The 16661-nt window shown below is 42.5% G+C and overlaps 1 protein-coding gene across 1 annotated transcript in view; it reads left to right on the top strand.

Annotated features, from left to right (window-relative positions):
* The window catches only part of LOC142786494 (uncharacterized), a 28618-nt gene extending 15288 nt beyond the window's left edge, over positions 1-13330 (top strand). The window contains exon 2 of the mRNA XM_075884211.1: positions 10539-13330. Coding sequence (XP_075740326.1) covers positions 10545-12821 — 2277 coding nt within the window. The 5' untranslated portion in view covers positions 10539-10544 and the 3' untranslated portion in view covers positions 12822-13330. The remainder of the gene's footprint in view (positions 1-10538) is intronic.
* The last annotated feature ends 3331 nt before the right edge of the window (positions 13331-16661 follow it).

Here is a 16661-nt window from a genome sequence, read left to right on the forward strand (position 1 = left end):
AACATACTTTGAGAGAGGCAGTGAGCAGAACATTAATCGATGATGAAGTCTCTGATGGATGGAAACTTAGCAGGATGAATATGATCTATAAAGGAAAGGGGGACAAAGATGACATAAACAACTACCGTCCTATAACAGTTACATCAGTGGTCTACAGGCTGGCGATGCAGATTAAAAGGAAAGACTACAGGCATGGATAGAAGATGAGGGGTGCTGGGGGAACTGCAGAATGGGTTTCAGAAACACAGTAGGTTGGAAGACAATCTGTTCTCACTGACGCAGTGCATCGAAATAGCAGAAAACGAACTCAGGCCCCAGTGGCTAGCATTTTTGGATATCAAGGGAGCGTATGATAGCGTGGTTCAATAGGACTTGTGGGGAATACTAGACACACTGGGTGTGGAAGATGGAGTCACTAATCTTTTACAGGAAATCCATAAAAGTAACAAGGTAGTTATAAAGTGGGAAAAACAGGTATCCAAGTCCACAGAGGTGAAACGGGGACTTAGGCAGGGGTGTCCACTGTCACCCTTGTTATTCATGATGTACCTACAAGGATTAGAAGCCAAATTAGAGAGAAGTGGACTTGGCTTCAACCTCTCTTTACTCAAACAAGAAAAACTCATTGATCAGGCACTACAAGCATTAATGTACGCAGATGATATAGTGTTAATGGCCGACAACAAGGAAGATTTCCAGAGATTGATGGACCTCTGCGGTAATGAGGGAGATAGGTTAGATTTTAGATTCAGTAAGGAAAAATCAGCAGTCATGACTTTTAATGATAATGAAGGTAGTGAGCTTAGAATACAGGAGGTCACGCTAGAGATAACAGATAAATACAAATATCTGGGCGTATGGATAAGCAATGAGACCGAGTACCTAAGGGAACACGAAATATACGTGACGACTAAAGGTAACAGGAATGCAGCAGTGATGAAAAACAGGGCACTGTGGAATTACAATAGGTATGATGTTGTGAGAGGAATATGGACAGTGGTCATGGTTCCTGGGCTGACGTTCGGCAATGCGGTCTTGTGCATGAGATCAGAAGCTCAAGCAAGATTAGAAATTAAGCAATGTGGAATAGGTAGGCTTGCTTTAGGAGCTCACAGGAATACACCAAATCAGGGAGTACAAATTGATATGTGATGGACATCATTTGAGGGCAGGGACGCTAGCAGCAAGATAAAATTTGAGAAGCGACTGAGAAAAATGGGGGAGGAGCGTTGGACTAGGAAGGTTTTCGACTACTTGTACATGAAGAATGTTGATACAAAATGGAGGAAGCGAACCAGAAAATTGACTGGTAAATACTTAGAAAACAGCAGGTGGCCAAACCAAAAATAACTGTCGGTTAAGAAGAAAGTGAAGGAAACGGAGACTGACACGTGGAGAATTGGCATGATTAAGAAGTCCGCACTAGAGATCTATCGAACTTTTAAGCAGTAAATTGCCAAAGAAAGGATCTATGATAATACTCGGGGTAGTTCTCTGTTGTTTGAGGCCAGGACGGGAGTATTGCGAACCAAGACATATCGGGCCAAATACGAAGGGGTAGACACAGTATGCTGTGCGTGTGGAGAGGAAGACGAAACTGCCGAACACTTGATAATGTTCTGTAAAGGGCTTCACCCTATAGTTCAGGATGATGGCGCAGAGTTTTTCAAAGCACTGGGGTTTAGGGACAGTGAGGGCAAAATAGACTTTGAGCGGGTAGAATTGACTAGAAGGAGGTTATCTGATTGGTGGCTAAAGTTAAGGCACGAGTGAAAATTAAACCCTTCACTGCAAAGTAAGAATCCTCAACCTCACTAATTAAAGGAAAAAAAAGATAAGTCTAATAGTTACTTCACTAAGTATTACGGCTAGGTGGCATCAGCCGCCACCCGATCTAAAGGGTACATGATAAAAAGGGGTGCAGCGCGAGCACGAAGGTGCTAGAAGAAACAGATGAAAGTCGAGGCACGGAAGGCAAAGAGGACAACACAGCGCTCGTGTTGTCCTCTTTGCCTTCCGTGCCTCGACTTTCGTCTGTTTCTTCTAGCACCTTCGTGCTCGCGCTGCACCCCTTTTTATCATGAATTCAAACCAACTAGCCCAAATCGCCATTCTTCTAAAGGGTACAACCACATCAATCCATCCATCCATCCATCCTGTCACCTCACGCTTTGCCTTTTATGCGCTTCAGTGCTTTTATATTAGTGATAGCAGGGGTGTAACGTCCCAAAATCACCATATAATTATGAGAGACATTGCAGTGGAGTGCTCCAGAAATTAGATCACCTGGAATGTTTTAACGTGCACCTAAATCTTGCTACACACACCTCAGTATTTGCGTTTCCGCCAAAAATGCAGGCGCCGCGACCGAGATTCGATCCCGTGGTATTGCTGACACGTCCACTAAAAGCTTTCTAATGGGTTTTTTGTACTGCATTCAAAACAAAACAAAATGTCAAAGCCACAACACACGGTTTAAATGCAGGTATTAACAAACGACAGCGAAGCAGTCATCCCTGGGTAAACTGCTTGCTGTTTTTAAAGCTCGGTTGGTGAACAAATAAAAAATTTGGAAGTTTGAGGTATCGAAGGAGCATCTATAAACCCGAAAGTTTCTTGTTATATTACTGCTATATCGAGTCGCAATCTTCACATGCGACAGCTTCCACTTCCTTCGTTACGCGCGGCACCATTCTTGTCAATAGTTGCATCATGCAATTTGAATTATGTTGCTAAGGTGACAAAACTGCCATTTGACTGAGAGGCATGCCGTAGCGGAAGACTTGGAAATAGTTTTGACAATTTTGGGTCTTTAAACGATTACGTGCCCGCCGAAATACTACTGCTGTGGCCGGGATATTGCACTGTACAGTCAAAAGAAAACATGACTTGGCACCACTGTCAGACGGTAAGAAGAAACCCTTTATTTACGAGCGCGCATACTGCAGTGAGCAGTAACACCGATTAAATTCGTCACCATTTCGTGGAATTATCAGTTCACGATCACTTTATCATGGTGGCACCTTAATGAACAACAACTGATTTTCGCGTACAGCTTGTTTTTTCGTTTTGCCTATCGAGGCTGGTTGATACCCTTCACGAAAAAATGAAGTCGTGACAGCACGTAAATTCGGGCTCTCTTTGACACGAGATGCGGTGTGATCGAGCTCATATAAATTCAAGGTAAACAAAGCTTGAGTAAGCGTTCCAGCGAAGCTGCAGTCCCTGTAGTGTTCGCCACCTCGGGTTTGTAGACAGTAGGAAGGTCCATCGATGTACCTGAATCAGTGGCCTCACCGTCAAGACAGGGTGCTGCAGTTTTTTTTGGAGATGGTAGATTCGACCGCCGAGTTCTTCCGCTTTCTCGGAGGTCTTGGGTACGGCGCTTTCTACGATAAGTAGCTTGGAGCGTTAGGCAGTAACATCGGTACAGCGTCCGGCGTTAGCTCTGGTCTCCTACGCGGTACGCGAACTTCTTCGCCATTTATAACGTGCGCGTAATCTCTGAGAACACATGAAGGCTTGAAGTGTAGCTCACATACAGAGCAACTTTCGTTCAAGGACCCATCCTTTCAATGTAAATTCTGTTCCCAAACCTTCTTCCGTGCTTCGTTTTTGGGTGCTGCAAAAAGCGACGGCTGCTCACTTTTTTTGCAATGGTATACCCTGTTTCGCACCTAGGTGCAAAGCAGTGTCGTTGCCGCCGATGACTCGACATTGGCTCACTGCCGTGTGGCCAGCAAAAACATTGCTAGAAAAACTTTCATTAAGCGGGCGCGAACAGGAGTAACAGGTCACTGAACAGCACCCGAGAAGGCAGAGCTGACAATCCTGCCAGCCCATGCTACGGCAGCGTCCCCTTAAGAACCGCTTTTTTGTCCATGTGCGACTCTTCATGCGTTGCATGGCGAGAGAGGGTGCCTGAACACACTACCCCATATTCTAGTACACTATAGTACAGTGTCTAGAAATATACTGCCTAGTGTGCTGAGCACGCGCATTCCGTACGAGAGAGGGTGGCTCCGCATGTGATGACTGCACTCAGATGCCACAAGCGGCGCTGCGTGTCGAAAGGGTGCACGAACGCGCGACACTTATCTCGTCCTGTTGCTGCCGGGGCCTCGCCGCATTTAAAATTAGTGTGTTACAGCTACCATCTGATATACTGTGAAGTTCGACGGCGTCATATTACACTGCAACACCCTGAGATGTTAAAAGCGAAGCGGCAATGCAAACAAAGGACGTGTATTGTGCCGCTGTATCAAAGATGTTATCGGTCGAACAAGGAAAAAGTGTCTCGTTCCCCGCACTAACGGATCCAGCGTGGTTTCCTGAATAAAAAAGTAAGATCAAGAGTGCAGACAGAAGGCTAAATCCGAAGGCTGTCGTGTGAAAAAAGCATTCTGAGAGTGACTCTATTGAACTATCTTTTCGGATTAGGGTGAATGGTGTCGGGAACGAAATCGCCGTTTTGGCATAATTAGAAATATCAATATTTATCTGAAAAAATTGAAAATATCCTTTCAAATTTCATTCACACAGTTTTTCTCCCATTTCAACACCGGACTCCCTTTCCAACAACGCTTTGGGTATCATATGCGGAGAGTGTCAGATTGTTCATTGGCATGTTATCATTCTTTGTTTCACTCGAATCCTAATGGAATGCAGGCTAAGAGGTAAAAGTTTTTGGGTCTTCTGTGATAATTCTTGCTATTAAGAACAAAGCACATTTTTAAAGATAACCCTGGTGGTTATACTGTCAATGGTTTTTAAAATTGTTTGGGTACGGCAACCACTTATAGCACCTATTTATCTGTCTATATATATATATATATATATATATATATATATATATATATATATATATATATATATATATATATATATATATCTGTCCATCTATTTATCTATCTGTCCGTCTATCTGCCTATCTATCCATCTATCTATCTGTCCGTGTCTATCTATCTATCAAATCGCCTATGTCTGGGTGTTCTCACGATCACCCCCCTTAACTTAGGGTAATTCAAAATTAGTGTGGGCGCGTAAGATGGTTTCATGAATATAACTCGCTGATCCTGACATGAATAATTTCACAATCCCGTCACGTACGCCATCAAACCCTTCTCGCCACATCTTTTTTTAACACGTGAGCGTTAAGCTGGCATTGGCAATGTTGACCCTATGAATGCAAATAATAAATGTTTATGTCCTAGCAGAGAAATCGAAGCCAAGCAATCTGCGTGGAAACCAAGTATTCTACTACACAGCCACCCCAGGTCTTCGAAATAATTTGCAAGAAGAGCCAAATGTTCGGAAAACGCCAATGCTGTTTCCAGTGTTGACTATTCAATTTGTCGCATATATTTAGCACCACTTCATAATGTTTCACCTAATAAAAAATTACAACGCAGTCGCCTTGCATATCATTGATTCCCAAGTTACGTGGGATCTGCCTGTTTTTTTTGTTTTTTTTTTGTGGGCGGTAGCGGATGGCAATATGTATGTCACGAAATAATCCTCATTTGGTATTGCAAAGCGCCAGTACTGTGAAAGCAATCGAGTAGTTCTTATGAAGCATCATCACTCCGAAAATGCAGGAAAATAATAGTTTGCCTCGCGCGGCTCGGCCTCCTGAAAGCTTCGCAGCGTTTGCGGAGCACAAGGATTGAACGCAAATGCACCCACTCGCACAGAAGTGCACCATGCGGGCGTTGCCGGCAGTCATCAGCTGTGGGGCTATCTGCTAGCCCGCGCTCAGCACACTAGGCAGTATATTTCTAGACACTGTACTAGAAGAGGGCAGTGGGCTTACTCCCCGGCGGAGGGTATGCGGTGGGGTGGCTCCACAAACGTCGCCTGTGTGTGTTTATCTCTTCGCCATTAATAGAACTTTGGGTGAGCGTGGCGGCTGAGAGTGCTGGCCAGCTTCTACGCAGCAGCAGTTGTCGAGCGACGTGTTATTGTTGTGGCCATTGTAGCGCCGAGTTTTTGCCATCAGCTGTGAGCCGTACGCACCACTCAAGAACAAGAAATCGGTATGCGTTTTAGTGCCTAAACCATGCCGCCATATTGGCAAAACCAGAGTGCTACGTGCCTGGGTGCCAAACAGGCTATGTGTTGGTGAAGGGTGAGCTGAAGCTGTCATTGCTTGGCGTCCTGAAGGATGAGAACAGGCGTAAACAATGAGAGAAGAACCTGCGCAGAGCTGACAAGCCCCTGGAAGACACCAGCGCAGTGTGTGAGCTTTACTTCGAGCCGCGTTATGTGCTCAGAGACTATGTGAATATTATTGAGGGAATATACGTGCGGATACCTCACAGGAGACCCATTCTCTGCACTCGTTTATTCAGACATAAATACAAAATACACTCGTTTATTTCACAACTAAAAACAAAATGTAAATTATGACCTCTAGCTTAGGCAAAAGTATGTCTCCTGACGAGGCCTTCACCCCAGACAACACCGTGCCCCAGACTAACCAATCTCCCTACCAGCCAGCTTATATAATGTTTTTAGTAAACATTCCTTCAAGTGAAAATGAAGGAGTTTGCAGTTTTTTGCCCCACGGCATGACGGTGGCTGTAATACGAGAGGCCATGTCAACAAAAATTCAAGCAATATTGTTTTATTCTATTTTTTCAACAAGGTGAGCCAGTTGGTATCAGTGATGACATCACAGTATGCTGCTGAAGCTTTTCGGTCAGGCTCTTTGAAAGAAGAAACCTTGAAGAACTTCCTGTCGTACCTTGATCAGTGGGAAAGGCATGCCAAAGGAACTGGTGGATTTTTAAGTGACTCCACAGCAGCCAGCTTGTGTGTGACCATTTCAAGCACTCTCGCGTTGCTTGCCTACTTAACATCCAAGGTTGGATACAAGTACCTATAAAGACATCAAGGACCAGCCAGGACCCACTCGAGAATTTCTTTGGAATTGTAAGACAAGCTTCTGGCAATAATGATCACCCAACTCCAACACACTTCCTAATCACAGGGAATTGCCTCTCATTTTATGGTCTGGCTAGGTCTGTTAGCAATAGAAAACACGAGGAGGGTACCCTGGCCTTCTTGCTGGAAGTTGACTCACTCGAATCGCCAACCGATAGAGAGGAGTGCAGTCAAACTGCTGCTACCACTGCAGCTGAAGAGAAAAAAAAATCATGGTACACCAGCATAAAGCTGGCCCGCAGGCTTCAGATGACCACAAACAGCACGTGGTCAGAAGCGACTCCAGGCTCATTTACCATATTTCGGGCTATGTTGCATGAAAATGTGTTGTCAATGCTAAAACAAAGTGCCAAGATTGCATCAAGCTGCTCACAGTGACCACACCTGGTGAAAGTTTCCAGATTGCTCGGCTAACAAACTATTAATTGTGACCAAGGAGGCCTCCTCCATCCCTCTAGTCAGCTGTATGGCTTTGTGAATAAGTTTGAAGATATATTCACAGATTGTTTCTGCCAGAGTGACCTGCACTCTGACAGCATTGTGGACATGCTGGCAGTTGTTCAGCACAGACTTTCCATCGAAATTGGTTGCAATGTGCATGCAGCTACTCTCAGAGCGAAAGTAATTAGTTTTTACCTTGTCACACGTCTTCATTTTTATGTGAAAGGACTGAACAGTGACAAAGGAGGAAAACGGCAGAGGGCCAAGCAGCTGAAGCTGAGCTGTTGCACATGATGAAGTGAATAAAGTGTGTGTAAATCAGTGGTTGAATATTCTGCTTCAGTTTTGAAAATAGGAGCTTCATGTCAGGGGCAGAAGCTTGTACATAGGCCTAACAGATGTGTAACTGCGTAATTATAGTTATCGAAAACCCCGAGAAAACTACTGTGCCATGTGCAACAACCGAATTGGAACAAAAGATATTTCAGCTACGATTTCATTTCATCATGGCACCTGTTGCTGTTTCATACGGTGCCTGTTGCTTGTTTCCGGCAAAATAAGTTTTTTGCGTTGATATCTGCAAATTCGTCTTGATTTCTGAGTTCGCCGCACGAAATTTAGTATAATAACACCACAATCTCATTTTTAAAGTGTTTCAGTGTTCTTTTAAAGCACGTATGCATGTGCTCAGATTTTCCTCTTCAATAAATGGATATAAGAAGAGCTTGGTGCCAATGGGTGGCGCCGGCTAGTCCTCTTCTCTAGCACAGAAGTCGACATCGCATATTTTGTAGCAAACACAAGGATATCACAACGCTTACACAATCAGTCCATGTTTTTCAATACTGAGTGTCCACACACCACACAGAACGTTAAAGAACACCACATGGTCAAAATTTCTGAAGCCCTCCACTGCTTTCTTCACAATCATATCGTACTTTTATGACGTAAAAACACCACCATCATTATTCAGACTACACGAAATACGTGTATTCTTGTTAATTTGCAAACTGTTTATTTATTTATCTAGGCACAGACTAGCTCATTATTAAGTTTTGTTTCTACCAGTGTGACTGCCGCTTTCTTCATAGTCGCCGTCACATGACAACGCAATATAGGTGTAAGGCGCTTGTGGGGTGCACGCGTTCTCTCGCTCAAAAAACTTTATTGCACGTCAGTGAGTATATATAGCTATTAAGAAGAATAAATATCGGTAATAAGAAAAAAATAGCACTTTATGCGCTGAGCGTAGGCCTATATACACAATGTGTCACGAAAATTCCGGCCAGCGTTATTACTGCTGTACAACACTGAGTCGGTATTGCAAAACAATTTTTTATGGACAAGATTAAATTGCACACCGGTATTCGCGCCATCATGCGAAAGCTTCTTATTAAAGCTTTATAATAATATGATTATCTGCTAGCTAGCGGATCACCATCTTATCTTAGTCGGCAACCTCAGCAACGACTCCCAGCAATTACAGAGCTGACAAGCAAGCACTGCTGTCAGCGAAGTGTCTGAAGTGCTGTCCTTTTAGGCAGCTGAAACAAATCCCAATAAGCTATTATGAAGTAAAGTGTACCTTACTTTGGGACAAAAGTTTTGAGATACCAACAGCCATTTTATTAATATGAAATTGGGCACATTTCAGACATTTTCAAGCTGTCGCTTTTGCGTGTAGGCGTTCGCTACTAGATTCTGAGGGTCAATACCCACAAGTTTGTGTATGGATCGAAATATTCTAAAATACAGTTAGCAAGGTCGGTATCGGACACGATCCTAGAGGCAGTATCTTGTACTTGTATTTCCACTACTTTTTGACCGAGTATCTTGTGCAGTATCGCGATACAGTTTCACAATATTTTTCCCCAGCCCTGGCCCCAACTGCGGTTTTTCTATGTATAACTTCTTGCGTATTTCAGCATCTCAAAGGAGCTGCCACTGATTTCTGATATTTCTATGAATTGTTTGCCTTGAATCCATGACAGAAACATGCAATGTACAGCCTTGTGCACTCATTACTGCACCTCGAGTGGCTTCCTCAGCAAGAAAGCTGCCCTTAATGTCTCTATGACCTGGCATCAAACTTATATTAGCATACTGGTTAAATGTGTGTGCTGCACACTAAAGTGAACACACAATGTTTAGAATCCGGTTTTCATGTTTGTACAAAGGTGTTTTTGTGTTTGTAGTGTGATTGTACAAATCGCTCGAATAACATTCAACATGTTATTATTATTTCTATGTATTGCTGTCAGTTCTGTAAGTATTACACAGTGCCGACTGGCATTGTAAGTTTTTTCTATAGCTAAAGACACTGACAAGAAGCGCTGCTTACGTAGAAATGCATCACGTAAAATGGCCTGGATTTGAACCAAGTGATTGCTCGGTGACAACCCTTCTTTAAAACCACACTAGAATGGAGCAAGGTATATCGTTTGCCTGTAAAAAGTTTAAGACACCGTTAGTTACCATTTTCTTAAATATTTTACAGACACCTGGTGAGAGCTATGGGGCAGTAACTTGTCAGGGAAGATTGGTTTTTGCCTTGTTTCAGGATTTCAATGACGATCGCTTCTTCTCATGCGTCTGGAAAACATGCAGGAGCCCGCATGTCATTGAAAAGTGCAAATAGCGGGAATTCAGTGTCTCAGTGCAAGTGCTTTATCATATCATACACTACTCCATTCGGACCTAGTGAAGAGAACTGTCATTTGTTCAAGACAGCTCAGCAAAATTGAGTGGAAAGTGTGCTGAACAGCACAAACACTTTTCGAGGTGTTTCTGATGTCCCGAAAATCTTCTTGTATCCGTTTGAGCTCCCTGCTTCATTTAGAAATAGTCCCATGGGGCAATTGTCTTTGTTCATCAGTAGGTTACAGCAAAACGGAGGCATTTTCAGCAATATTATAAATATTTATATCAGAACAGTCTTCGAAGGAGTCCTCGCTTCATCATTAACCTCATCCTCTGTTTCATCTCCTGACGAAGTGAGCACTCCTCCCGATGTTTGGAAACAGTTATATCATGGTTGACAACATCTTCATTGTGTTATAACCCATAAGTATACATACACCGACGAATATATATAACCCAGAAATATATACATTGACGCATTGCCTAAGCATGCATGTACATTTATATTTCAGAGTTGGATGGCGCTAAGAACTGCTGCAGTTTTATTCTTCATCTCTACAACCGCTTTGAGCATGGAACCACCAGGACAGTGTATTCGGAGAGAAGAGTTACCATTCCTGAAAGAACAGCGGTGCAGTGTCACAGTAAACAAAGGCTTTCTAAATGCACTGTGCAACATACTTCTCTGGAAACATTATACAAATGGCATTCGCGATGATCATGTTTTCAACAAAAACGTGCTGCTGCTGAAACTTGAGCTCAAATCTGAAGAGCCTGTCGAGAATATGACTCTTAATAATCAACCCGTGTGCCTCTCCCTAACGAAGATTTGGGTTGAAAAGTTGGACAACTTCGAAGGTAATCGCCACAACTATAGGGAATTCGACGCCGATGGACTGTTCTTTGGCCCATTAGCAGCAACTCTCATATTTGATTACATTCAACTAATGACTTTCCACACCACATTTTCCAAACCTCCACACGTAGCTGCCGCTGTTTGCAACGAAATACGCCATCACGACAGTTGCCTGTTTGGCGTCTACGGTTTTCGACACACTAGCTACAATGCTACATCTCCTTTTGAATTCTATCAACAGTGGAACATCGATCTCAGCTTAACAGATACACTGAACATCACATTTTCTGAAGCACCAAACTATGACTACCCCCTTGACCTACTTCTACTTCTATGTTTCGCTCCCGTGAAAAAGATATTGTGGCACAAAGGCAAAGTTGAACCCATTCTCGCTTTCCTTATCAGTTGTATTGAGGAGACAGAGTCCATTTCGTTCATTCAGAGCCCGATTCAAGAAATAGCACCACATGCATTTGTGCGTGCTCCGAACATTACTAGTATATCTTTTGTAGACACAAGGCTTTCTGGCATTCCTGCAGCCATATTTGAGTTACGACACCTAAACATAATCGATATGAGTCACACCAATGCCCCTGATGGTGTTGATTTTGATTATTGTCCTGCAAACTGTTCGCGCAACAGCACTGTAACACGGTTGATACTGAGCGGCAGCAAGCTGACCAGACTCCCCAATCGCGCATTTTGCTCGTTTCCGATGCTTGAGCAGCTCGCACTGGACAGCTGCCATTTACAAGATATTTCTGGGTCACCATTCATATGCTTGGCGCTTCTGAAGAACCTGTCTATGTCTGGAAACAATATCACGTCCCTGTCCAACAACAATATAAAAGGACTTCAAAGCCTTGTGAACTTGGACTTAAGCAACAATGGCATCTCTACTTTTCAAGGATCCCACATTCTTTCGACCTTGGCGTCCTTACGAACTCTGTCACTCGCTCACAACTTACTTGGGAAATTAGATCTCTATTTGAGGAGTAAAACAATGATTGAGGAGTTGAACATTGAGGGTAACCATGTAAAAGTCTGGGAGCCACCCCTTTTTTCACGAATGCTACGTCTAAGGCATCTCAGTTTTGCTCGCAACGACTTCACACTATTGGATTCTCAAATGCTACGTGACATACGACACGTTGACAACGTGGACTTTAGCTGGAATCGGTGGGACTGTTTCGCCTGCGATCTAAACAACATACAGACACTTCTGCAGAAGCACAAGGCGAAGTGCAGTAACTGCTTTTCATGTGCGACACCTCTTCAGCTATATGGCCAGAATGTCAGTAATGTGCCTTGGAGGGAAGATGACTGTGGTCCTCCCGATTACTATCGCTTGTACGCCGTTCCTGGTTTGTTGTCATTCATGATCGCTACCCTACTCATTAATATCGCTTATCGAAAGCGCTGGTACATAATGTACGGCCTTCTTTACCTAAAGGTAACCATTAAAGGGTACAGAAGGCAAAGGAATGTCGGCAGCTTTTTATGGGACGGTTTTCTGTCATACCACGTCTCGGACGCCGACTGGGTTCGTGACGTAGTACTACAGAGACTCGAGTCACCCCCTATGAGGTTCCGACTGTGTGTCGCCGAGCGAGATTTCATTCCCGGAATAGAAATCACCGAGAACATCTTCCGAGCCATCACGCAGAGTCGTACTTCTCTGTTCATAATAAGTCGCGAGTTCTGCCGTAGCCGTTGGTGTATGTTCGAGCTAAGCCTTGCGCAGCATCGCCTTTTCGAAAGCGACCGGCAAAAGGGGTTGGTGTTGGTCAAAAAGAAAGATGTGGGCGAGGCTGACATGAGCCCCTTGCTCCAATACCTCACAAAGACACGAACATACGTCGAGATCCCACCGGCTGGATCAAGCGAGGCACTCAAGAACCTGTTCTGGCTGCAGTTGCAAGCGGCACTGGAGAGGTAACGAAAATTGAGAAGTAGAAGGACTTAAACCACCTTTCTCGAAGGATTCTAGCAAGTATGTGAATATAAATGGCATCAATGAACGTATTACTGCGGGAGAGCATCTGCTACCTTGATGATAACAAAACAAAGTGGGTGCTTAGGCTGTTCACCAATGCGAAAGGTCTTCAAAAACTACTTCTGTGGCCAACAGCGTCAGTCAAGAAACCACGATACCAGCAGAATGGTAATGTGGGTTCTAGATACCAAGATTACTTCTGAGCACTGTTTTTTGATCGCATCTTAGAAAGACTGAAGGCAGAGAAAGCTGACTCCTACCAAATGCAATGTGAATGTTAAATCTTACGAGTTAAGGAGCAGGAACTGGCACAACCGACGCTCCTTGGAACAAGTGTATTGTACCATTAACCTCACTGCCATCATACTGCAGGCTCACAGTGCCGTGTTCTGGTGTTGTTTCATTTGCTCAATGCATAAATGACAAATAAGTACATGCCGTCGCTACCTTTATTCTTGTGATGTCTTATCTTTCAACGTTGTCTTCTGACTTTACGTGTGTGCACAACATGGCCATAGCCATGTCAGAGACTATACGTATGTGAAGAAAACATTTATACTTGTGGAATGAACTTTTGTTACAGCATGCCTGCTTTGGAATAACACATAACTCAACTAATATAACCCGAGTATATTTAAGTTAGCCCCGTGAACAAACGCACACATCACTGCTTGAGCGGTAATGTGACGCCGTGGCAAGTACTCGCCAGCTCAGATGCTGCTTTTCACCCTTTTCTGCGTAAGTTGCGTGCCGCTTTTTAGCGATATGATGGTGATTAATTTCGAATGTTACGGTGTAAATCCTTCAAGGTACCAGTTGGATAGTTTTGTAACTAGCAAGAGTAATTTATTGTGTGGAAAGTTTTGACAAAAGGCTTAGGATAGGCAAACTGCCGTCATAACGAGAAACTCGCTGTAAAAATGGTGATACAGGATAGCAAGAGGTTTGTTGTTTTCCCAGCGTACTTCAAAAACTTGGTGCTGTAAAAATATGCCACGTAGTTCTAATTTCAATACAGCTAGGCAAAAAGGTCAGGGTCAAAATATGTCTGCCAAAGTATTTGCAATGATATTCGGATGCCTTCAATTCACTAACTGCGTTGCAGTTTACAGTGAAAGTCACGTTTGTCTTTGCAAAAAACCTGAGTGGTCTGGCAGAATTGCACTTTTTCAAACATATGGCTTAACATAAATTTGTCGGCCATAAACAATCACTAAAAATATTTGGAAATTTACACAAAATAACACGGCAGCAGACACAATTCAGAAATGCAAAGACGTCTGTTTACTCGTACCTTATGCAGAGACGTTTTCTCAACAGTCTACAGGGATTACGTGGTCACAGGACTTAGTTTGCGTGAAATATTCGTACGATCGATCTACTGCTGCATCACAAAGAGTAATGTTTACTTCAGGTGTGACGATTGCAGATATCAATGTTTGTAAAGCAAATGCCACGAACAAAGTGAACTTTCTCGATGGCGAACTCAGCAGCTCATGCACTAATTAAACATCATTCACTTCACTGAGACAATGACTGGTTTCACGAGTCATGTGTATGTACAGGTTCATGTTCAAGGGTAATTAAATGAAAACTAATTTACGAAGTGGCTATCTGAAGTGGTTCTTAAGAACAGCACCTACAATGTAGTGCAATGACGAAATCTGACAGTGATAAGAGTTCCCGCACTTAATCCTAACTACATCTAACCTCAATAAATTCGGTGAAACAAACCTCCAAATTGATTTCGAGAAAAAGAAGAAACTGAAGAACATTCACTGTAAAATTAAAAACCCTCCGATGAGAATTTTGGCTTGTCCTCTAGATCATTCCCCTCTATATATCTTTTTATGCTCTTGAATTGGGAGTAAAAAAACGTCCAAAGCAGGGCATACGTAGAGCATAGATTGGGCAAATACTTCACTCTACTTGTGGTTCAATGAAAAGAAACCCGGAATTTAATGATTCTAACTTGGGAGTATTTTCGGCATAATTAGAGCATTATGCCGAAAAAAAGTTTCAAAAGGCAGACCGGGAGTATTTTAGTCACGTGACCACTCTGTTCTTGTCTTTTTTTAATTAAAATGTGAAGGATACAGGTGGAATGTAGGGCATTCTAGCTCACCTCTCTTGGGAGTACTTCTGCTATTGAATGGGAGCAACCCCTGCAGCCGGATTAACTCCCTCTGAGCAAGTACTCTTGCAAGGCTGCATCATAAAAGTAAATAATTAGATGCGAACAAAAGCTTATTTACAGCCTAAACATCAAAGCAAAAGACTGAACTTTTCAGAGTTCTTGTTTATACATTACGAGAATACACAGACTGAAGACTGACAGAATATTTATTATGTATGTTACCATTTTACATAAAGTACAGCTCTTGTGTTCATTTTCCAGGAGTGAGCATAATTATTGGCCACAGGACGTGTAGGCACAAGCACACCAAATACCATCACATAAAGCACCTAAAGTACAAACACTACAAACACAAAGTTATCATTGGTACCATACGATTGAAAAGATGAAATCAAACAAAATACAGACATTTAAACACACTTTGCCAATCATATTATAGTATCCGACTAGGAATCTGCAAATCTTCTATGGGAAGACCACTTAATTTAGTAAACAGTGCATTTCTGCAGCTCTGGTGCTGTAAATGACCAGGCCCAATAATATACATGTAGAACCTAATTATAATGTGTGAAGAGATGAACTTATGGCACTTGTTTGAATTAAATGCAACACCAGTGACTAAAGTTCCCTTAGAGATTTATGGACATTTTTGCCGTAGCACACATCTAACATATAGATAAAACGGGCAATCCTCAAATTCGTCTATACATTCTTCTCTAGCAAAATAAAAAAAAACCTGAACGCACTATTGTATCAGCTTTATTGTTATAACAAAACCATTTTCACCAAATTATCCCAAATCAGCTTCAAATCACAAAAGTACCAGAGATGTTGAAGTGTGTACTAAAATCAATTTGTTGCGTCAGTACTATTGGCAACCATATTGGTCAAGCTCAAAGAAGGCATCCATGAGCATATGAAAATACGCACATTTCACAGAACTGGGTAATGCATTAAAAGTACTAACAGAACATACAACACTAGCAAACGGAGCAGGACAAGCATATGCAAAGTGCACAGTTTTTTCTGTTTAATTTCCTGATGTATGTTCTGGTAAAGCTTTCTAATGAATACATTAAAATTGTCTAAGCTTTGACTTTTCTAGCATAGTCCATTTAAAATGACAATGGGGAAAACGAGCACAGGTACACAACAAATTAAAAAAGAAATGAAGCATTATAACACCAGGACTTACACTTCACACTAATAAATCGTTACAGGCATCAGCTAGCGTGCTTGCACTTGGGTCAAGCCATTTCAAACCATTCAGCGTTTGTCCAACCACCACGAATATGACTGAAAAAAGTTTCACGTGTTTCTCTTTAAAACACGTGGAATTTGAAGCTTGTCCCGCATATTCATAAGTCTGCAGTACTGCACCCACTGACCTAGAGGGCGTCAAAAAAAGCATTTTTTTTTCAAGAAATTTTTCAAGAATGCAATCGATAAAATTGTATTTACGGCAAGGTAAGGAAGTGATGAAAATAACGACTTATTTATGTATATTAATCCTTCTAGGGCTTTTCACACAAGCAAAATGCAAGAATTTCTCGAATCCCATATTTTTTCCAGGATCATGGCAAGCTCAATGAGCACAAATATATTATGTGCAGGCACCCTGTTTGACATGCTACAAATTAAAGTAA

This window comes from Rhipicephalus microplus, unplaced genomic scaffold, assembly GCF_043290135.1.
Source record: "Rhipicephalus microplus isolate Deutch F79 unplaced genomic scaffold, USDA_Rmic scaffold_24, whole genome shotgun sequence".
Taxonomy (NCBI): domain Eukaryota; kingdom Metazoa; phylum Arthropoda; class Arachnida; order Ixodida; family Ixodidae; genus Rhipicephalus; species Rhipicephalus microplus.